Here is a 23741-nt window from a genome sequence, read left to right as displayed (position 1 = left end):
TTAATTTTATTGCCATTATTATGGACACTAAGGCTGCAGTAAATCATGAACACGAAAGATTTTCAATCGAATGATCAATTACCTATTTTTATTTACGTATTATACTGATTTATGTTGAAAGATACGTTACTACAGTAGTTAGCGTGGGATACTATGGTAATATTTCTTTTATTGTAACAATAAATTAGATTGAAAATCGTTGTTGGCTGCAAATCATATGGCCCGGGGAGGAAAACATTTAAAGAAAATTGCAAATATCTTTTGCAAAGGACCTGTTTCTAACTAGCCTAAAAAGTACGTAACCATCTTGTGTTGGGTTTATGTAAGATATTTGAAATGGCTTCATTAAACATTTAAAGTATATATTATTTCTAATACAAGACACTTTTACAACGATACTTAATTGAAAAAATTACTTTCCTTGTCCTTTGCAGCCCGAAGCCTTAACCACTGAGCCACCAAGTCACTGACTTAGGCAGGGTTATAACAATGAAAACGCAAGAAATAAGATTGTTTTATGGTTTTTTGAGCAGTGACTAGGGCCTAAAAAGACAAGATTCATTATCTAGGTGGCACTTTCCAGTCTGGAATCTCAAGATATACTTATCTCAATTACTTTAAAATATAATCTATTAATATTTTGCACTGTATGAAAGTTATTTTTTTACAGGACCAGTTGGTGCTGATCTTCCCATTGCAGTACCGGTACCTCCCACTGACTTGCAAAATGATTGTGAAGATGGAGAGTTGTCTAGTTCCGAAATTGAGATTGCAGATAATGACATAAATGATCCTTCTTACTCTCCTGGAGCAGTTTCAGATAATGAATCATCAAGCAGTGATTCTTCTGCATCCATGGTAAGTAGGCCTACATTTTTGAATAGCCTTGTGGTGAATGCAGTTCAACTGGTCCCTTATAGTGACTCTGATACAGAAGACAATACAAACACAGGAAGTCAGAAAAAAGGCAAAAAGCGAGTAAGACATGAACAAAATTGGAAAAAATAAAAGGATGAAGAATAGATTAGCCGGGAAGGAATATGTCAACACAAAAAATATGGTTATTAATAAAAGATCAATAAAGCCTCCTTGTTATGATAAGTGTCGCCTAAAATGCAACCAGAGGTTTACAGATGAAGACAGGTCAAAAATACACTCTGAATATTGGAATGCTGAAAGAAACTGGGACTCAAAACGGCAGTTTGTATTGTCTTGTATAAGAACTAAGCCAGTTGTAAGGCAACGTCAAAGAGATGGACAAGAAAGAACAAATCTGAGTCATAAATTTGTTTTTTTTTTTTACATCAAAAAGAGGAAGTAATTTACAAAAAGTTTTTCTTAAATACACTTTCAATTTCAGAAACTTTCATGAGAGTTGCCATAAAAAAGGGCAGTGCATCTGGATTGGTAACTACAGACCTTAGGGGAAAACATATACCAGGTAATAAAATACCTATAGATAGCCTACAAAAAAATCAAAAATCATATTTCAAAGTTCCCTGTTTATGAAAGCCACTATAGCAGGGAAAGGTCTCAACGAAAATATTTGTGAAATCACCTGAACATTTCAACAATGTACTCATTGTATGAGGAAGAATGTAAAAAAGAACAAATAAAACCAGAAAAAAGTGGATTTATTCTAAAATTGTTAATGAAGATTTCAACTTGTCTTTCCATTCACCAGACAATGATACCTGTGATGTTTGTGATAGACTAGATTGTGAAATAAAAAATGATGAACAACTCAATGAACTAAAATAAAACAAATTAAACACCTTGAAGATGCCTCATTAAGATATGAGTTGAAGAAAAAAGACAAACTTGAAAGTCGTGCTAAAATAGGATCAGAGTGATTATGTCAGATCTCCAAAAGTGCCTTCCAACACCAGACTTAAAAAATTCCCAAAGTTTTTACTCAAGAAAACTCTGGCCGTTAAATAGTACCATTGATCAGACTTAGTGCATGATCTGGGACGAAGTTACAGGGGGTCGAGGAGGAAATGAAATAGCGTCGTGCTTATTTACATGGGCAAGTGAAGAAATTACTAATAACCAGCCTACTGATGTACTAACTATTTGGACAGACAACTGCAGTGGGCAAAATAGGAATATGAACATGGTATTTATGTATTTGTGGCTCTTGGAAAAAGTCCCTACTGTAAAGACAGTCAACCACAAGTTTTTATTGGCCGGCCACACCCACATGGAGGTCGATGGAAAACACAGCATAATAGAGAGAGCTAAAAACAAATAAAAAGTAACACCATTTTCACTACAAATGATTGGGCAAACTTTATTGCTACATGCTCAAAGAAAAATCCATTTGTTATCAGACGGATGTGGATTAAAGACTTTCTTGATTTTCTCTTCTTGAGGAACAAAACGCCCCATTTATATCAAGGAAGAAAAACACAAACAATGAACCATTTCTGATATCCAACGCAGTGTGGTTACAGCTAAGCTGTACTACAAAACCAGTTTTGAGGAAGAGTTATTAAAAAGTGTTGAATTGAAAAGAAATCGGAGGCAAGAAAGGATCATTATGCCATCGGAACTTCCACAAATACGGGCACACAACAAAAAAATAAGCAATGAGAAGTACAACGACCTCATGAGTTTGATGCAATGGATCCCTGAGGAATACAAGTCTTTCTTTCAAAACCTTCCATATGGTGAACACGAAAGCAACTTCCCTGACGATGACTCGACTGCTCTGGAATAAGTTTTTTTTTTTTTCTTTTTAGGCCTACCTCTTTGGCAGTAATGTTCAAAATTAATTGAAAAACATTGACTGAAGCTAATTTTTCATGTATGCTTTTTAATAATTACATGTATTTTAATCGTAACACATGAAGTTTATTTCTAAACACCTTCTCCAAAATAATAAGCAAGTCCTACACAAGGTTTTTGTGTAGAGCCAAAATAACGCAAGTCCAGGAGTAAGTCCTAAAGTCGGGTTTTGTGTGGAGCTACAATAACTTAAGTCCATTTCTTACAAAATGGGATATTTTGTAAAAAAAAAAAATTAATAAAGGATACTTATTTGTTAATAATACAAACAATAGTTTGAGGCTAAATTAAAATGACAGCTGTAACTAAGCATTAAGGTAACTTTTTTTAGTTTTTGCTCTCTCCTGAGAAGTTGGCTGAGTGTGACTTACGTTCGTCTGGCTCTGAGGTACAGATTTTAACAATGATGATTCTTCTAGTGACTCAGATGATTATGACTCAGATAAGGATCCTATGTATGCATCCGACCTAGAAGATGATTTAAAAACACGAAAGAAGAGGAAAGTTAATGAAATAATGACTAAAATAGCTGCACGAAGAATTGAAACTTCTACTGTAAAAGTGCAAAATAAAAAAGAAAAGAATGTAATAAAAACCACCTGACGGAGGTGATGAAAATGTTGAATACAACATACTTTTAGGGAATGCTGTTGACTCCGTTCAAAAGAAAAAAGGGGGAAAAGGTCATTGAATAAAGATAATTGGTCAAAAAACAAATTAAAAAACTACGAAACATTGGAGAGGCTTATACTTCGTCATCTAAGACGAAAAAAGAATTCATAAAGAAAAAGCTGAAACCACCTTGGAAAGATAACTGTAGGATCAGCAATAAAACTAAAATAAATAAAAATGAACAGCTACAGATATTTCAAAGTTACTGGGCACTTGGAGATTTAACTCGTCAAAGAGACTTCGTAGCATCACACATGGTGTCCATAAATCCAACTTATCAATACAAAAAAGAAGGAAGCAACAGAAAGCCAAACCATGCCTTTTATTTTGAAGTTAATGAGAAGCGAATTCGTGTTTGCAAAGAATTCTTCAAAAGCACATTAGATATTAACGACCGGCCAATCAGAACAGTTATTTCCAAAAAAGACTTGGCAACTGGGGGTTTTGTTGCTGACGATCTAAGAGGAAAGCATAACAAACATCCAACTGATGAAGACAAATCAGTCAATGAAGGAATCAGGCGGCATATAGAGTCGATTCCTAAAGTAGAAAGCCACTATCTGAGGGCAAATACCAGCAGAGAATATATTGAAGGTGGCAAATGTATTGGCGATCTTCATCGGGATTATGTTGATTGTAAAGGTTTGCAATAACCGTCGAGAAGTAACAAAAAGTATTATGAAATATTCACAAAATAATTCAATATTTCTGTGTTTGTTCCAAAAAAGGATCAATGTGAGCTATGCAATTCATACAATAGCGCTGAAATTGATGGAAAGACCAAACTACAACATATTTACGAAAGGCATATAATGGAAAAAGACATCTCGATTTAGAAAAAAAGAAAAAACACTTCTTTATTGAGGCGAAATTAGGACCATATGGTCCTTTCTTACATTTAACCTCTTAAAAGTGTGTCTTAACAATGCAAGTAAAGGCTAATTAACTATAACACTCAAACCTTCCTTGTGAGAAAGGAATCAGACAAAGATTCTATAAACGATAAAGTTATCGTAACTTGTTATGATCTACAAGCTGTCCTTCCCTGTCCCAAAGGAGAAGTATCACTAATGTACTATAAATCAAAATTGAACCTTTTCAACCTTAATGTATGTGAACTGAAACAAGATTCAGTGTTTTGCTTTACATGGCACGAAGGTGAAGGAGGAAGGGGATCGTGTGAGATAGCTACGTGCATTTACAATTACATGCGTAAAAAGGTTGAACATATAAAGGATGAGATAGAATTCGTATTCTACTCAGATAACTGCAGTGGCCAGTAAAAAAATAAGTACGTTTTCTCCATGTACTTGTACTGTTGAAAATTTGCCTATCAAATCGATTGCTCATAACTTCTTGATCAAAGGTCACAGTTAAAATGAAGGTGACAATGTACATTCTATGAACAAGTAAAACGTTGTCTTATGTCAGGCCGAATTTATCATCCATACAATACATTTCACTTATAAAGACAGCAAAGAAAAAAGGCAATCCGTATAAAGTTCATAAACTCAGCCATGAAGACTTCCTAGACTTCAAAGATGGATAACATTGGATGTAATACAACTGTCAATGAAGAAGGTAAGCCATATTTTCAATGTCTCATAGCTGACTAAATACCTTTTTCAACTTTTACTTTTGTTACTTATAAAAAGTCAGTGATCTTTTTTCAACAACCTGTAACAAATGGTTTGTTTCAGAGAACTTAAAACATTAATTTTATATTCAGTTAGCTATAATAGAAGAGGAAAAATGGCAAAAAGCGCGGGAATTGATAATTTGCTTTACGTTGCCAATATAAATATTCTAATTACCTATTATCTTTGAACATCTGACCATTACGACTTCATCATAACTCTTTTATGTACCTACTGCCATTGCTTGACCTAACACTTCTCATCTTTTGTGTACACTATATAAAAAAGAGTATAAATAGACCCCTTGATTTTCAGGTATCTCTGTTAAATGGAATGACATCAAGATTGTGCGAGTTGAAAAGGATTCTCCTTTAAAAATCAAATATAAGACAACCTTTGATGAAAAAGTACAATTTGAAGAGATATCCATTCAACGGTTCATTGAAGAAAAAAGAGGTGTAAATGAAACAGTGAGAACAAAGAAGACCAGAAGTACCAAGAAGTCCAAGAAAGTGTTACGAAAATGTTCAGAATTTCTCCTCCAAAAACTCTATAATGCTGGACTAGAACTTTCCTCAAACAAAAGAAAGACTTGAAATACTTGGTTGATAAACATGTAATTCCTAGCACTTACGCACAATTTTAAAACTCATTAGAGTAATGTTTTAATCTCTTTCAATACTCGTGTGTTTGTAATACTTTTTTTCTAAAATAAACTTTAATTAATTGCAGTCTTGGTTGTTTCGATATCATTTCCAAAATCAAACTGTAAGCTACATGATGGCACAATATCAGGAGAAAAATGACACAACTCAAAGTTAATAAACAAAAAAATATTTATAAATAAATGTGTATTATTTGTGCATTTTGAAATATTTATAGACAATAGCTGACATATTGTAAGCTGTTATGGATATATTTTCATCAATAATGATCATTTAATGTAGAAGGCGAGAAACGCATAATCAAATGGACCAAATTTTCAACTAGCTCTCCTGTAAAGTTTAAGTTTTTTGACTTGGGGCACTTTTGTCATGAATGAACGAAATGTAATCTAAATGTACGTATACGGCATAAAACCCGCAAAACCCCGGGAATGGGCTTATACTACGACGCTAGCGGGCGGTAGTTAAGGGGTTAATAACGTTACGAGGTTGTTAATTTGCTGATATTGTCAGTTCTACGATGACTTCAGGACTGCAATAGTTTATAAACTTGCAAATGAACCTGAATAGGACGGACTCTTTGAAACCTCGCCTATTGAGGAGGCTAACATACCAGCGACATCCTGGAGATATGTCACAACGTCCCCGTCCGACCTCAGCCCCAGAATAGGCGATAGTTAAGCTATGCAGCAAACAAGCCTGTCTCCTCCACGTTAGCTTAGGGTTAGGTACGTGTCGACGCATGTTTGCCAAGAGAACTTCCGAGAGGTTCGGTAAACCTGACGCGCCTTTGCACTACAAAGACGGTATCGCTCCAGCTTTTCTTGGGATGGACCACACTACTAGACTAAAGGCTATGTCACACTACGCTACTGAAGTAGCGGCTACTAAGTAGCAAATGTGACATATGTAGTAGCTGCTATTAGCAGTAGCGCACTAGTAAAAAGTCACTAGCTTGAAGTGTTGAACATGTTCAACTTTTACAAAATCATTCAGAGAAAGCTACGCCCCTACCAAAGAACAATCTGTGGATGAAAGCATGATCAAGTTCAAAGGGCGTAGCTCTCTAAAACAATATATGCCTGACAAACCCGTCAAAAGAGGCTACAAAGTGTGGGTACGTGCCGATGCACACGATTACGTATGCCAGTTTCAGGTATACGAAGGTAAGAAAAATAATAAAAGAGAAACAGATTTAGGTCGTAGAGTTGTAAAGGACATAACAAACTAGGGATTTGGTAGGTAAAGATTACATAGTGTGTAGTGACAACTACTTGAACTCAGTGCATCTGATGATTTACCAGCGGCAGGACAAAATTCTGTTGTGTGGAACAGTACGATGGGATCGTAAAGATTTACCTGCAACAGAATTTCCTGATGGTAAAGAAATGGCCCATGGGGAGAGTAGTTTTAGATCCACTAAAACAGGGATCATAGCTACTAGATGGAAAGACAAGAAAGGAATTAACTTTCTCTCGAATTATCATGATCCTCATGAAGTGACATCTGTGAATCGTACATAACCTGATGGAACAAAAAAGTTGTGCCTTGCCCTTTACTGGTAAAGGATTATAATTCTTTGATGGGCTCTGTTGACAAGGCTAACCAATTGAAAGAAGTATATGCCATTGACAGACGATCAAAGAAGTGGAGGAGTAGAATCTTCTTCCATTTTCTTGATACAACTGTTTGTAAATGCGTTCATTCATTGGATATTCATTCATTGAATATCCAAGGCTTAGGAAAAGAAATATCTTTGAAAGATTTCAGGCTCTGCATTGTAAGAGCCCTGTGTGGTGTCCCACATCAACAGCTCAGAGGAAGATCTACTTCAGATGAAAAAATAAACAAATTCAAGGTCCAAGTGCCGCAGGAACTCCGCTATGCTGAAGCTTCTCACATGCCACAGAGAAGTACGTCAAGGCGATGCGCAAATTGCACAACAAAAAATTCAATACATCGCTCAAAGTGGGAATGTTCAACATGCAAAGATGCACTTTGCTTAAATGAAGAAAAGAATTGTTTTTCTTTGTATCACAAGAAGTAGGCAGAATTTTGGACTCTGACTCTTTTTCCTTGCTAACATGTTTTAAACAGTTAATTTTACGTGTGACTTGTATACTGTATTAATTAACCAGTTTCTAATACTATTTGTAGTGTAAGTACATTTGTATAAAATCCACAAAATTAAAGGAATTTGTTTCTTATTCGGTATTATTATTTGTTATTCCCTACATAGTATAGGCCCCTAAAAAGCTCGTTTAAGCACAGTGGTTTCCTATTGAAACCATCTCCTTTGGCTTTTCAAGCATATTGGTTTTTATGTTAAACCACCACTTAAAAATAATACTTCCAAACAATGAAAAAACCCCTTTTTTAGTAATCCATTATTGTTATTTATAACAAAAAACCGAAAAATTTAAAAAAAATTCAGTTTAATTCCTAATTCGTGCCTCAAAGGGTTAACTTCTAACAGCTACAGTATTAGTTATTTCTTATGTAATAATGGTATTAAACATTTTTTAAACTTTGAACAGTGATTTCTTCCGACTGGATCAACCTTTTCAAGCCCGGTTTGCAGCATTGTTTTCAGTCCAAGTAGACATTTAAAATTATGTACAACTCAACATAGGCTGTCATTAAAGATTGTCTTATAACCCCCGACGGGCCGTCCCCCAAAGGTGAAATCCTACCACCATGTACACAGAAAAGTAGCTTACAATTTCCAGTAACGGTATACAAAATTTGGTTGCGATATCTCTTGTCGTTTAAAAGTTATAAAGTCGTCCTGACTTAATGGTCATCCTGTATAAGTAACTACCAATTCATGGGACGGACAAAAAGATGGTATCGAAAAATGTTTTTCTGGTTGGTTGAAGTAGCCAATGTAAATTCATATTTGCTATACAAAAGTGTCCAGCAAATGAATGGCAAAGAACCTATGAAACACAAGGACTTTAGAATGAAATTAGTTGAGCAGCTTGTTACTGACCACATGAGCCAAACCACCAGAGCACCAAGAAGTACAGGAAGTCCTGCTCGTGAACAAAAAAATGAAGAGGTGGGGTGGAAGGCTACACTTTAGGGAAAAACCCCAAGAGGAAACAGATGTGTCGTATGTTACAAGAAAACAATTAGAAAAGAAACAGTGTACTTTTGTAAAACATGTCAGGAAAAGCCTCATTTGCACCCAGAAGACTGTTTTGAGGCATACCATACTAAGGAAAAATATGCCTGAGTGGAGTCATAAATTCATGTTTTATAATATTGTAAAATAAAAGTAAGTTTTGAATTCAATTAGCACTTTCTGTACTAACTAGGCTACCTACTCTAGGTCAGGGTTTCCCATCAACTGCGGCGAGTTGTTGAACTAGAGCAGCCACTGCTCAGTTAATGCTCTCACCATACCCTTCAAGACTGTACATGAGGAACACTGTGCGGGACAAGGACAGAAATGGCTTCAGAATAAAAAAAACTCCTTTTTTGGAGTTGGATTTTTACTATTTCTTTTTCTTCTTTATATACATACACTCTCATGAATACGCTGGAGGTTTTCCTTTACAGTTAATGCATCGCGTCTCATTTTTGCACCCCTCCTCTTGGTGTCCTTCATCACCACAGCCGGAACATGTCTACGGGTTTGAACAAACATTACTGGAGTGCCCGAACCTTTAACAGCGGAAACACCGCTGGGGGTTTTTGAAGTATGGCCGCACAGACAGGGATAAATAGCCGGTTGCTGGGGAATGAGGTTCTGAAAAAGTAATTATGAGACCCGGGGTAGGAACCTATATTCCGTTTTCAGTCCAAACTATCCGGACCACATCTGTCACCATCTCGCACTGCAGCTGATCCTAATTTTGGGGTTGATTCAGTTTCCATAAGGATTTTAACCAACGCATCGTGTGCAAGGGTGAAGGCGAGGTACACCTGGAACAGGCACGCCCTCGATAAAACTGTGTCCTGTAGGAGCCCACGTTAATCTACCCCAGATACCCGGGGCCCGTTGTTGACTCGTTTAACCAGGCTGGGAACACTCGCCTGGCCTGGGCTTGCACGTTGCAGCAGGAGCTTCAACACTCCTGCTCAGTACACACTTCCTGACCAAGGACATCAAAGTGGCTGGCTTTGAACCAGCAGGCTACATGGATTACGCCTCGGCAGAGCAAGCTCACATCAGCTCTCACCGGTGCCAGATAGGGCTCCAGCACCGGCTTAAGCACTCCCAGAGAGTCATGCACTGGAACGGTCAAATGAAGATAGAGGGAGAGAAAGAAAGTGGAAAGACTCCTGGAAGTTCCAGTGTCGAAAGTAACAGAAGTTGGCCTAGGGTGACCAGTAAGTTGAAGAAAGTGTATGGATCCTATTTGGAAGGTAAATAAAATAAAATCCCATGCAAGGAGCACGCCACAAGTAAGGACATACTCAGCTCAGGTAACCCCGTGGTCGCCATCCACGTACTCATAACAATTATGAACCCCTGGGGGATCTAAACAGCTGTTGAGACTTTCAGCTGAAGTTCACAAAGTCACAGAAACATTTGTTTACATTTAAATTTTATAAAATATTAAATAATTATACGGTACTTGATCAATATTGTTATGCTGATTACAAATACAAATTTATTACATAATTATCTAATTCTTATTTTAGATTGCACCAATGACGAATAAACCATCTAATGCATTAAAAATATTATATAAACAATGTTCTAAAACGTACAACAATATCCTCCTCGGACCCAACGTACACATATTTTCAATATTTTATTACAAACTTGCAAGATAAAATAAATCAATGGAACTTGTTTCTCTGTGTTCAGTATAATCTGTGACATAGCCTGATTTTTTTTCGGTGAGCTATTTTTATGTTTCTGGTCTTCACTCAAAATGGCCGACTACCACCTCAACTGAGAATCATCCTTAACCTAACTAGCAGGTAAGTAATTCTATTTCTATCATTTAATTGCATTATTAGCAATAATTATGAGTATGCTTAGTTATCTGAAACCTTTGAACAATTGTTTGATAACGTTTAAAGAGGAAATATTTTGTTTCCTAGGTTACTGGAAACAAAAACAAAAAAAATTGTACACACTTGTGCACATTGGGTCTGTACATCAATTGTTGGGTTATTTTATTTATGCACAGCTGTGCACATTGGGTCTGTATGAATAAAAAGTGTTTGTTCAATTGATGAAGCCTAAATTAACTTAACATTCTTTTCAACTTAACCTAGCCTAGACACACCTTTAATAGAGTGCATTTTTGTTTACAGATGGAGCGTAAGAGCACACAAGGTTATTTTATCTCAGATGAGGAACTACTGGCTGCGTTAGAAGACAGCGAGTTCGAATTTGATGATCTCGACAATGATCCAAATTTTGTGCCGAATGATGAAAGTGATGACGATGAACAGCAGGGCAAAGGTGAAACTACTGGAGCTGTGTGGGTGACCAAACCGAGAACCAGATAGGTAACATTAGGCCTACTACTACTGAAACAGGTACTTCGTTTGAAAGTGAAAACGAGGATCTAGGCCTAGATTTAGACCTGAGTGCCGCTGGATCTCCAAGGCAATCAGCAAATGTTGGCCTTACTTTGAGGGGTAAGAGGGACTGAACGAGGAAGAGGGACCGATCGAGGAAGAAGGGAAAGACGAGGGAGCGGGGGCAGATGTGGAAGGGGCCAACAACGAGGTAGAGGAGGAGGTGATGGAGATGGCTGTGGTAGACGACCAGAAGCAATTTGGGCAGGTGAAACTCTCGATACAGATTTTCCTCCGTTTCTGGCACCGGCTGACGAGCGTTGCAATAGGGATGGCTGGAATGCATTGCAATACTTCAATGAATACTTCGATGACAGAATTTTTGACTTGATGGTTGAAAAAACTAATATTTATTATCACATGAAGACTGGTAAGGAACTTAGAGTAACCAAAGAACAAATAAAGATATTTATTGGAATTTCTATGCTCATGAGTACTTTAGGTTACCCTCGAATACGGCTTTATTGGGATCAAGCATTTAAAATCCCTTTGATTTCCAAAGCGATGACTCGAGATAGATTCTTCATGATCCGATCTGCCATACATGTTGTTAATGATACTGATGTTACAGCTGAAAACAAAGAAAACTATAAGCTTTGGAAAGTAAGGCCAGTGATCGACAAGTTTCGAGAAACCGTATTAAAAATTCCGAGACAAAAGGAAGCAAGTATTGATGAACAGATGATACCTTTTACAGGGCATGTCGTCTTTCGACAGTTCGTGCCAAGGAAACCCAACCCGACTGGTTTAAAAAACTACGTTCTATCATCAAAGAATGGTTTGATTTTAGATTTTGAGGTATACCAAGGGAAAGTAACAACAAGGCTTCCGGCAGAAATCAATGCACTGTTGAGGCTAGGGACCGGTGGCCGTGCAGTCATGAGATTGAGTGAAACTTGCCTCCCCGGTACAAATCTTTACTTTGACCGGTACTTTACTGACTTAGCATTACTTGAAGCTTTGAGAGCCAAAGGGATCTCAGGAACTGGCACAACAATGAAAAACAGGCTCCCAAACTTCAAATCAGACGCTAAACTCTCTGCTGAAGGAAGAGGTTCATGTGACATAAAAATACGAGATGATGAAAAAGTCCTTGCTTTGACGTGGGTAGACAATAAAGTAATAACATTAGCCTCAACTCGACATGGTGCAGAACCATTCACTCCAGCAAGAAGATACTCCAGGGCTGACAGAGAATACAATACATACAAGTACAAATGCCCGAAATTGTTAGCCAGTACAATCTCAACATGGGTGGGGTGGACTTACACACAGGGGTGCCCAGAAGGGGGGGGGGACATGGCGCAATTTGCGCCATCAAAATTTTTTGGGGGCGGCATGATTTTATTTTATGTTAACATTTTAAACCATGACGATAACCAGAGAAATGAGAATTATACTCAACAGTTAAGTTAAAAGTACTGATTAATCATTTAACCATATCATCAAGATTCAAGATCGAAATTGCCATAGCTAAATATTATTCCGCCGTTTAAACTAACTCCAGGATCTCCGTGTAAATCCTTAAGAGAAATATTTTATTTGTTTAGGGCGATTAGGTTGGCAGTGGCTCAACTGGCAACACTGTCTTGTCTGCCGTCTGCTGTCTGTCACAGTCACATCACAGCCGTTAGTGATGTACTGATGTGAATGTGAGTCGTGAGTTTTGAGTTTGAGTACCTATTGCAACAGAACAAAACTGTCTCGTTTGAAGAAGCTCGGATACGGACGTTAATGAAGGTTGAATGTGCGTGTATTTGTTATGCGTATGGTATGTCTTATGTTATGTTGTAGATTTGTGATTTGTTCATAACTAAAACTAAAGATGCCTAAGAGAGCAAAAACGTTGTACAAATTTAAATGCCTAGAAGTGATGTGCAACACGATCCATCGCAAAGACAAATGGTTGGATCACTGTAAGAAGAAACATAGTTACAAGTTTAAGAACAATTTAAAAATCAATTATAAAGTGGTTGAAATAAAAGTCGACAACGGCCCATGGCAAAAATACGTTCCAGACCCAAGCCCAAGCCAATCTACATCCCTGGATGACATCCCTCATACTTTGACGAGTAGGCCTACCCAAGACCAAGATGAAGATGTTTTTGAGCCAACATCAGAAAGTTTCCAAGATAAATCTACCAGCGAGATCGAGACTGATGCAATTACTCTACCACTACTAGAAGTCACAGACTCTGAACTAGAAACACAAAGGTAGGCCTAACTTTGTAATAACTAACTAATGTAAACCTAAGGGGCAAAAAACCGTTTTTTACTTAGTCAAAATTTTAATATGTCTAGGCCTAGGCGCAGGGCGCAGGCTGTTATATTGTTTTATAGAGGCAAACGCGATTAACACGAATACTAAGCCTTTATGTATCCAACCTACCTAAAAACATAATATCTTGTAAAATGTATGGTATAGCCTAACTTACCCAAGCTTGTATTCTGAGGAGTCAAACCAAAGTCTGATTTGGTTCTGCCGTATTCACTGTTATAGGTATTTTGGTACTGTTCAGCACTCTGTGGAGTTAGGTTAGGTTATAACATAGGCCTAATAGTTATGTACCCAAATAGTTTGACCCAAATACTGAATACAAATATAACCGTGTACAACATTCTTGACGTTCTTCACTGTCTGAATATTGTTGTAGTTCGCCAAAGTCCCGTTAGAGTTCAGAAGCTTCTTGGTTGTTTATCTATCGACGGGTAGAGCATAGAATTGGCGTGCATAGAAGGGTTAATTTTCTTCAGGCATATGTTGGAAGTTATAGGCAATAGGCCTACCATTTTTTGAGAATTTTAAAACCTATTAGCTTAGGGCTTAATAACTTCTCACAGACTAAACAAATTTTGTACATATTTGTAGATCAAACCAAGAACTGGAAGAACAGGAACCTGACAATTTTGGAACAAGTGATGTAGATGAACCAGACTCGGATATTTCATCTAATGAAGATCACAGTGATCCAGCTTCATATGCTAACCTCAAGCTCTCTCCTGAAGACATAAATGAGGCTCTAAATTTGGAAAATCAAGACTTATCATCAATAGAATTTCCTTCAACGGGTGGAAGAAAATTTAATCCTCTGTGGAAAAATTGTATATTGCCCAATAACAGTGTGAAACCTAGGAAGTGGCTAGTGTACAGTAAAAAAAAGGACGCTGTATTTTGTTTGCCTTGCACACTATTTGCACTTCCAACTGAACGGTCTGTATGGGGAACAACCGGCTACAGAGGGTGGACAGAGCATAGAGGAGAAAGAGATTTTTTACTCCACGAGACTTCCAAAAATCATATATCTGCAGAGGTTGCCAGAATTCAATGGATCTCACAAAAGAGAATAGATTCGAGCCTTGCTCAACAATGTAACAGAGCAGTTGACCAAAACCGAGAAGTCCTGTCAGTTGTCATTGATTGTTGTAGTTACTTGAGTGAGGAAATGATTGCCTTTCGCAAAAACGATGTTTTAGAAGGAAAGCTGTTAGGGTTATTTAGACTTATAGGAAAATATAGCCCAGATGCGAGAGTTTATCTTGAAAAAAATTGATAGAGCAAGGGCTGAGAATGTAAGACTGGGATCTAATTTCTTGAGTTACAGGAATATTTTTGATCTTATCAATACAATGAGTGACGTGGTAGTTAATAAAATTGTAACAAGTGTGACTTTAACCAACATTTATTCGATTATACTAGACTCTACCCAGGATGTGAGTAAAAAAGAATGTACCACTATCATAGTTCGCTACATTGAACACATGGATGATACACAACAAACTACAATATCAAACGTAAAACCAAAAGAGCGCTTGGTCAAGGTTTTTACAAGTGGGGATACATCCGGGGAAATGTTGTTTAGAGAGCTAAAGAAATGCTTAACAGCCCTAAACCTTGATCCCAAAGGTATAGTGGGCCAGAGTATGGACGGTGCAGGGAACATGAGAGGGCAGTTCAAAGGTCTCAAATCACTAGTCACAAAAGAAAACCCTAAAGCTTTTTATGTATGGTGCTGCTCTCACAGGTTCGCCCTTGTTGTAGAGCAGTCCCTTGATATATGCTGTCAAATGAGGAATTTGTTTTCATTCTTGGAAGATTTGTATGTTTTCATGTCAGGCCACAGGAGACACCACCTTTTGCTCGAAAATCTAGAAAAGGGGGAAAAAAGAAGCAAGAGACGCTTAAAAAGAGTACAGACTACTCGTTGGTCGAGTAAAACTGACGCCCTTCAAACCATTGTGAGTTGTTTTGAAACAATAAGAGATACATTGCAAGATTTGTCGACTGACAAGAATTCTGACAACAACGCCAAAGACAAAGCAATAGGCCTCCTAAAGCAAATGACAGATTTTGAAAATATAAGCACAATATACATAGCATCTTCTTTGTTCAAAATATTGTCTCCCATAACAATTTGTTTTCAGTCACCTACCATTGATTACAATATAGTCCCAAAAGTTATTAAAGAAACACAGGAAAAACTGGCGTTCATGCGCCAAGATTCGGCGTGGGAAAAGATTGAAAGTGGCATTACTTCCTTTGCTGAAGAACACATTTCTTTACCCACCAGACAACGAATCAGAAAAAGGAAAAGATTCATGGACGAGTTGGCAATTGAGGAATGCATAGAAGACCCTATTAAGAAAGTAAAGGTTGATATTTATTTCAACGTTCTAGACTCTCTCTACAACCAGCTAAATGACAGATTTCCAGAAAGTTCTCTGGCTATGGTGTCGCAGATGGGATATTTTTCTCATGATGGAATTTTGAAGATGGTAGATGATAAGAAAAAAGGCCTAAAATGTAATCCATCTTCAATTGAGAATCTTTGTGAATACTACAATCTAAACAAGGAATGAATTGTAGATGAACTAGACATCTTCATTGATGTTTACAAAGCTACTCACTTGGACATAGATATTTCTGATGTCATGTCTGAGAAGAAGAAATCAGAGAGAACCAGTACTGCTAACCCCGAGGATAGTTTAAGTTCTGGCCATGATGAAGATGAAGAACAGGAGGACGTTACAGTGACTGACAAGTTCAAGAAAAAGAAAAATGTTGACGACTGGGTGAAAAGAGGATTTATTAGACCATACAGGTGCCTATTGAATCTATCAGGATTCCCTCATCTCAGTATACTTTATAGGATACTGTTGTCTCTGCCAGTCACAAGTTGTTCTGCTGAGAGAACTATGAGTCGGTTGAAGATAGTTAAGAATCGTCTAAGAAGCACCATGGGGGATAGTTGGCTTTCAAGCTTGCTCATTCTTTCTTGCGAGAAAGAAATTCTAAAACAGATCTCAAATGAAGAAATCATCAACAGGTTTGCACTTTCAAGTGTGCAAAGAAAAAAACTTCTTTTGTCAAAAATTTAAGAAAAGTATCAAATGAAGCCAATTTCAACCTTTCAAATTTACACCCTATTTACCACACAGTAATCAAGTAACTATTGTAATGTTTTATTACTTTTTTTCTTTTTTGTAAAAGTTGTTATTGTTATTGGTATTAGTAGATAGAATTTACAAAATGTACTTGTTCAGATGATATCTTTGTTCCAAAAATCAAACCATTTAATGATACATTTTGTTAGATTTTTGTTATTTACTCTTGTAATGTAAAAGTAAATACAACCTACAACACAACATCAGTAACAACCTGTTCCAATTTATAATAATTTAGAATACCAAAACTTGCCAACATTATATATTAATTTACAGCTATGTTTATTCCATTCACTTGTGAAAACTCTGGTTATTGTTAAACATGATGCCTCCACCATAATAGATACAAAATTAAATTAATACATTTATTAAACTTTTTAATACATGCCGTTTTATGAAATAAAATTTACAACACTATTTGGATTATAATATGTTGTACTATTTGGATTGTATTGTATGATCAGCTGTAAATTGTATCTCATTGTTTTCATGACAGCAACATACTAGACTAGTGACTATAATTGCTATTGGAACTACAGTATAATTACTTATAAATAAAAGTGTTTAAAATGACATATACATTGAAGATTGAAGTGCTATTATTTCATTGCCTTAACCTTTGATAACCTTAACCTTCAGTTCTTCAATTCTTTTTCAATCCTTTTTTGGTTTTTTGGCTGGAATCTAACTTTTTATAAACGTTCCAAAATTGTATGAATGTTTACCAAAGTTGCTATGCAATATTCTTTTGCAATAAAGAATTATCAATGATATTATTATTCAACTTTTTATAAGTAACCTTAACATTTAAAAGGCAAAGCCTCCCTTACTGACCTTTTAATATCCTATTAAAATATTTGTCATGTAGCTATTCCTGATGTAATCTAGTACTTTGATAAACATATAAATATTAAAAAACTATAATAATTGTTTACTACTTTTTAGTCCTCCCGTACAAAGAACGGGTGCACTGTTAGTGTCAAAAATTATATCAAAATTCAAAAAGATACTTTATTTCTATTCTAAAAAAGATAATAAACAGTGGTATATATTTTTTACAATAATGAAAACAGAAAGAATTCCTCACAAGACCAAAGGTAAATGATGTCCTTTGGAAGATTAGAATGTAAGATGTGAATTTTATTGTCATACACTGACTAATGTTAAAAACTACAGGGTTGGGTATTGGGGTACTTTGGGGGGGGGGGGGGCATTACACTTGGATTGGGGGGGGCATGCGCCATTGCCCTTGGGGGGGCTGGGCACCCCTGCTTACACAATAGGATGTTAGCTCACTACCGGTCCTACCACAGAACTAACAAGTGGCCTGTACGCTTCATGGAGCACTTTTTGGACATGGCATGTGTCAATAGTTGGATAACTTACAAGGATGACCAACAAGCTAGACACACTCCGAAAAAAGATGTAATGGACATGCATTTTTTCAAAATGCGCCTTTCACAGCTTCTACTTCTTGGTGTAAACCCATCTGCAGATACGAAAGACTCAGATGACGAGCAACCTCCTCGTAAAAAGCTCGCAGGCCGGCCTGGAAATATGTCACTACCTCCTCGAGAAATTCGAATCAAACAGGCGCTGCATCTTCCTCAGGCGATGGATCTTTCTTCAGCCCCGCGTTGCAGGAATCCAGGCTGTAAGGCTAGGTCAAGAATCAAGTGTCTTCGTTGTCAAGTTTTCCTCTGTGTTTCAAAAGAGAGAAATTGCTTTCTAGAATTTCATAGAATATAGAAATGGTTAAGCTTACATAACTTTGTGAATAAAATAAAACATTTGAAACCTTTTCTGTGTTTTAATTTCCTACAATAACAAAATGAGGTAAATTTGTATTAATTTTGAATTTAAATGTAACCGGATGGTATAAAGACCCAATGTGCACAAATTTTATTTTTTAAATCAAAAAAGGTAAAATTTAAAAAAAAACATTTTTTGGTCATAATCAATGCCTATAAGTCTAAAAATATGACAATTTTTTCTTCATCAATAAAGGCTCGGGTCTGAAGAGGATATAGTTGCAAACTTTTTGTAAAACAATTAAAAAACAGTGATTAAGTATTTAATTTGGCTTTTTTTTTATTTTTTGATATACTGCTCATTATTATTTCATGTTTAAAAACATTATTGGCTATTAAAAACAATGTTAAACAAACAGTTTCAAATGTTTCACTTTAAAAAAAAAGACTTGGTTTTTTACACGTTCTGAAATAAAGCATTTTGTTTCTTTAAACTTTATATAACAATGTTTCAAATTTCATTGCTCTAATGTAAACAAAAAAAGTTATTACAGTATAACTAAACGCTTACATTTTCACCTAAATGAATTGCTACTTTCAGGCCTGTAGAGGCTCATATGACAAACTATGAGCTAATGGGTTGAAAATAATACACAATGAAATCGTACTCTCATTCTAAACATACACAACGACCAAATAAAAAGGATATCACTAATTTCCTAATATTTTAACTGGTCATGTAATCACGTTCAAACACATAAGCAAGTAAGTTGAGTAATGGAAGCCAATGTTATCCACAAGGCAGTGAAGGCTACTGTACAGGATGTTTGTTGGTGACTTAGCTCTTCTCACAATGGAATACTCAGATAAGCTATTTGGAAAAGATAACACTGAAAATTAGAGCTAACAAGAAGCACAGTACACAAATCAAACCACAAAATGTTATTTGTGATTTCCACCTCCCTAAAACCATACATAGTTTTGTTCAGAAGGATACAGATAGAACGCATTAATAATGCTGAAATTTTGATTGTCAACTCAAACCGTTAACTTCAGTGATAGAGATATTTTGTTAAGTGCAAAAAGAGATCAAGAAATTTGGTTTATACAAAATCCTGATAATATGTATAGTACATAATAGTTCTATAGCTCTTAAAAACAAAAATAACACCTTACCAACACAGGAGTAATATGGTTTTACACACTGTCCATCTTGTGTGTACAATTTATATTTTAATTGGAATTGTTCACTTATGTAAGAAAAATTTAAATTGTTTGTGTACTTTTACATAGTAGCGGCCATTATTCTGTTACATAGAATAATAAAGTTAGGTTAGTTTGTATTATTTCCAGTTCTCACGCATCAGCCTTTTGGAATTTTATATTTTACTGATTGGTACTATCTAGAGGAATGATGGTACATCAGCGCAGGGCAGCTCTGAAAGCTGGTGATGGCTAGAGGCATTACTATTAGTTAGCCCATTCAAATACTAATGCCTATTACAATTTTTTTTAATTGCCAGACTTTACAAAATTTAATTGTTTTATGTCGTTTTTTATTTAATTTGAAACATTTTCTGGTACTTTAGAATTAATCGGAGACCATTATTTTTGGACGAGTTTTCTTTACAGACCAAAATTATATGAAAAGTCATTATATACTACTAGTGCTTTCCTTGTTTCATAATGAATTGAAAAACACCCGATGAGTCATACTTATCGCCAAATAGCCTCCAAATAGGCCTAGACGCACGAATCACCTGTCACTTTCATATATTTAATTTTTGTTTACATTGATTGTCGTGTTAATTTATAATTTCATCGTGAATAATTATCTTTGCCTCTGGGGATTTACCTCAAACTGAAGAGGAAAGTTTTTTATTGCCAGAATACATGTGGCGATTTGGAGTAGTGGCAACTGGTGACGATGCATTTAACTCAATTCTCGCTTCCTTTTGGGAAAAGAATATGGTAGGGGAGACACGGGCAAAGCGGCCAGCACGGGCAAAGTGGTCAGTAGGGGTTATTTTGTCTGTAAGGTGCTGCTACCTAGCGGCAGTCAGGTCACTTACGTTGCAGCCCGTTACACGTGTTCTGAGAAAGTGTGGAAGCCGATTGTTTGTGTTTGCAGATTTTATGAAGAAAACAGTGATTTTTCCTACTGGTGATCTAAGGTATGTACTTAATACTATATTTTTTGTATTTATATTTTGATTCCCCGAGGTTTATCAAGCACATTGCTTAAGAAACGTATACATTTACCCTTAGTTTTATGTTTCAGTTGAGTTTATAGGTTCAGTTGATTTTGTTGTAGAGCGATCCAAATTAATGGCGTCGCTTAGGGCAAAATGGCCATTCAGGCAAGTGGGCAAAGTGGCCAAGATGTCCACTTTGCCCGTGATTGTTTCTATTGGGATATTCATACAATCCATTATTATTATTCTCTTAATGTTATGCTACTCTGAAGTATAGTATGTAAATTCTAATTTTTGTAATTAAATAAATGTTATCGGATTTGATTTCGTGCAAAACCGTTAAAGTGTATTAAAGAATGGCTGTGTTATAAAACCTTTTATATTTAACAATATTATATTACATAGTGTTATTGAATATCGTAGTTAGCAATGTACATTGCTTAATAATAATATGTTATAGATTAAACAAGAGTTTACTATTATTTTACCCACATTATAGGCTGTTTTACGTCTATATATCTGATTTAAATATTTAATAGGCATGACAGTAACAGGCAACATATTATTATTATATACCTAACTTAGTATAATATATTTAAATTTTAATTATATGCCTAGTAACCTATGTAACACTTTTATAATGCCTACTAAACATTGTAAGAGAGCAACAAAAAAAAGCAAAATTAATACTTATATTGATATAATTTCATATACTAGGAAGCCAACTTAGATTTTTTGTTTTAGATTTGGAAATGGTTTACAAATACGTGAGGAAAACCCAGCAGCAATCATGGGATGCAGCTGCGATGCAGAGAGCTATTGAAGCTGTTAAAAATGATGGAATGGCGTATTCAACTGCTGCAAAAATTTTCTCTGTTCCTAGAAACACTCTAAAGAGGAGGGTCCTTGATAAGAATGTCGATGCAAAAAGCAACAAAAAGGTACTAGGAAAATACCGACCTGTGTTCACAGAAGAACAAGAAGCAGAATTGGTGCGACACGTATTAGATCTAGAGGTCCGATTCTTTGGAGTCACCATTTTAGATTTGCGGTCATTAGCGTACAACCTAGCTGTACAAAATGGCATTCCAAACAATTTTAACCGTGAAAAAAAATTGGCTGGCTTAGACTGGGTTGCTGGATTCAGAGATCGGCACCCCGAAATTAGTTTAAGGAAACCAGAGCAGACTTCTGCAGCAAGGGCTCAGGCATTTAATAAACATAATGTGACAAGGTTTTTTAATATCCTTAAGGATGTTCAAGAGAAGCAATTCCACCCTGCGCACAGGGTTTTCAATGTTGACGAAACAGGTCTCATGACTGTTCAGTCTAAGAGCTCCAAGATTCTTGCTCTTAAGGGTAGGCGTCAAGTTGGTACATTGACATCGGCTGAAAGAGGTCAGCTATCAACCTTTGTTGTGTGTATGTCAGCTGGAGGGTACTTTATTCCGCCATTCGTGATTTTTCCAAGACTTAGGATGAAAGCAGAACTTCAAGATGGTGCTCCACCAGGAACTATGGTTGTCTGTCACCCATCTGGATGGATGCAAAGCGAGATTTTTCTTCAGTGGTTTGAGCATTTTCTGACTCATGCCAAACCGTCAGCTTCCGACCCAGTCTTGTTAATCTTAGACGGTCATTCAACCCATGCAAAGAACCTGGCATTTATTGAAAAGGCAAGGGAGAGCCATACAACCGTTGTTTGTTTACCGCCACATTGTACGCACAAAATGCAGCCTTTAGATGTCTCGTTTATGGGTCCGTTCAATACATTCTATGTTCAAGCTATTGAAAAATTTCTAAAAAACAATCCTGGAAGGGTTGTGACCCAGTTTCAAGTGGGCCGACTTCTTGGAGAAGCTTTTTTAAAGGCAGCAACTCCAGCCACAGCTATAAACGGATTTCGCAAGTGTGGCATTGTGCCACTAAACCAAGATGTTTTCACAGAAGCTGATTACGTTGCTGCCGAATGCACCGATGTGCTTCCTCAACAGTTCAGACCTGTTCAACAAGAGCGTGAAACATGTCAAACTGAAGACCCCGTACTTGAATCACCTCAAGAAGGTATATGCCTACCGTTTGAAGATCAAGAAGTTCAATCTGAACCTGGAGAAGAAATCCTACTGCAACCAAGACCAACTTCCAAGCCACAACAAGGTCCTCCTTCCAGTTCAAAACCTGGGCCTTCTTCCAGTCCACAACCTGAGCCTTCTTCCAGTCCACAACCTGGGCCTTCTTCCAGTTCACAACCTGGGCCTTCTTCCAGCTCACTAATAGGACCTTCCTTTGCTGTAAGTCCAAAGGATATAATTCCTTTACCTAAAACAAAAGCTGTTAAGAAGACAAACAGGAAAAAAGGAACCGCTGCTGTATTGACCTCAAGCCCATATAAATTGGAGTTAGAACAAGCAAAAAAGGAAAAAGAAGAAAAAGAAAGGGAAAAGGAGATGAGAAGGACTTTGAAGACACAAAAGAAAAGGGAGAAAGAAGAAAAAGGAAAGGTTTCGTCCAAAAGAAAATCCACAGTCGCAGTATCAAGCAAATCAGAACAGGGAAATAAAAAAAGGAAGTGTGGAGTAAAAGTGAAACGTCAACTACAATTTGAAGAAAACTCTGACAGTGATGTAAGTGACGCTGATTGTCTCTACTGCAGTGAACTGTATTCCTGTTCAAAGGATTGTGAAGGATGGGTAAGATGCTCTGAATGCCACCGCTGGGCCCACGAAGCTTGTGCAGGTTGTGAGGAGGAGGACGACGGCTTCTTGTGCGAACATTGCCATTAAGAAGAAAACCTAAACTGAATTATTTAGGCCAATTTAATTTTTTGCCAATTTCTTATATTCTTTACTCCAGTTTTATATTAGGTAGTCCAATAATACTTTGTAATAAATTTATGATCTTGATATAATTATGTTTGCTCTTTATCACAACAACGGGCAAAGTTGCCACATATGGCCACTTTGCCCTACCCCTGTGGGTAAAGTGGCCATTTTGCAGTAAATTGAAAAAAAATTTTTTAATACAAAGGTGATACTTATAGTG

The 23741-nt window shown here is 36.6% G+C and overlaps 2 protein-coding genes across 2 annotated transcripts; both read left to right on the top strand.

Moving 5' to 3' along the window:
• The first annotated feature begins 12664 nt into the window (after positions 1-12664).
• On the top strand, positions 12665-15838 carry LOC124370125 (zinc finger MYM-type protein 5-like). Its single transcript, XM_046828415.1, has 2 exons — positions 12665-13525; positions 14181-15838. Exons 1-2 carry the CDS (start codon positions 13137-13139, stop codon positions 14860-14862), a joined length of 1071 nt encoding a protein of 356 aa, XP_046684371.1. The 5' UTR covers positions 12665-13136; the 3' UTR covers positions 14863-15838.
• A 402-nt stretch (positions 15839-16240) lies between these two features.
• LOC124370131 lies at positions 16241-23482 on the top strand. The gene is made up of 3 exons (XM_046828422.1): positions 16241-16381; positions 18218-18407; positions 21444-23482. The coding sequence occupies exons 1-3, from the start codon at positions 16241-16243 to the stop codon at positions 23480-23482; spliced, it is 2370 nt and encodes a 789-aa protein (XP_046684378.1).
• Positions 23483-23741: the final 259 nt, after the last annotated feature.

The sequence above is a fragment of the Homalodisca vitripennis genome, unplaced genomic scaffold, assembly GCF_021130785.1.
Source record: "Homalodisca vitripennis isolate AUS2020 unplaced genomic scaffold, UT_GWSS_2.1 ScUCBcl_20;HRSCAF=552, whole genome shotgun sequence".
Taxonomy (NCBI): Eukaryota; Metazoa; Arthropoda; class Insecta; order Hemiptera; family Cicadellidae; genus Homalodisca; species Homalodisca vitripennis.
Note: the sequence above shows the minus strand (reverse complement) of the source record. Positions and strands in the feature narration are given on the sequence as shown.

What these genes read in the sequence shown, in the direction of transcription:
- LOC124370131 (XM_046828422.1), top strand. Translation starts at nt 16,241, where the DNA reads ATGTCTGAGAAGAAGAAATCAGAGAGAACCAGTACTGCTAACCCCGAG. An exon ending in AGAAAAATGTTGACGACTGG is followed by an intron (nt 16,382 to 18,217) that starts GTGAAAAGAGGA and finishes CGCCTTTCACAG; the next exon opens with CTTCTACTTCTTGGTGTAAA. An exon ending in GCGTTGCAGGAATCCAGGCT is followed by an intron (nt 18,408 to 21,443) that starts GTAAGGCTAGGT and finishes TTTTTGTTTTAG; the next exon opens with ATTTGGAAATGGTTTACAAA.
- LOC124370125 (XM_046828415.1), top strand. Translation starts at nt 13,137, where the DNA reads ATGCCTAAGAGAGCAAAAACGTTGTACAAATTTAAATGCCTAGAAGTG. An exon ending in TCTGAACTAGAAACACAAAG is followed by an intron (nt 13,526 to 14,180) that starts GTAGGCCTAACT and finishes ACATATTTGTAG; the next exon opens with ATCAAACCAAGAACTGGAAG.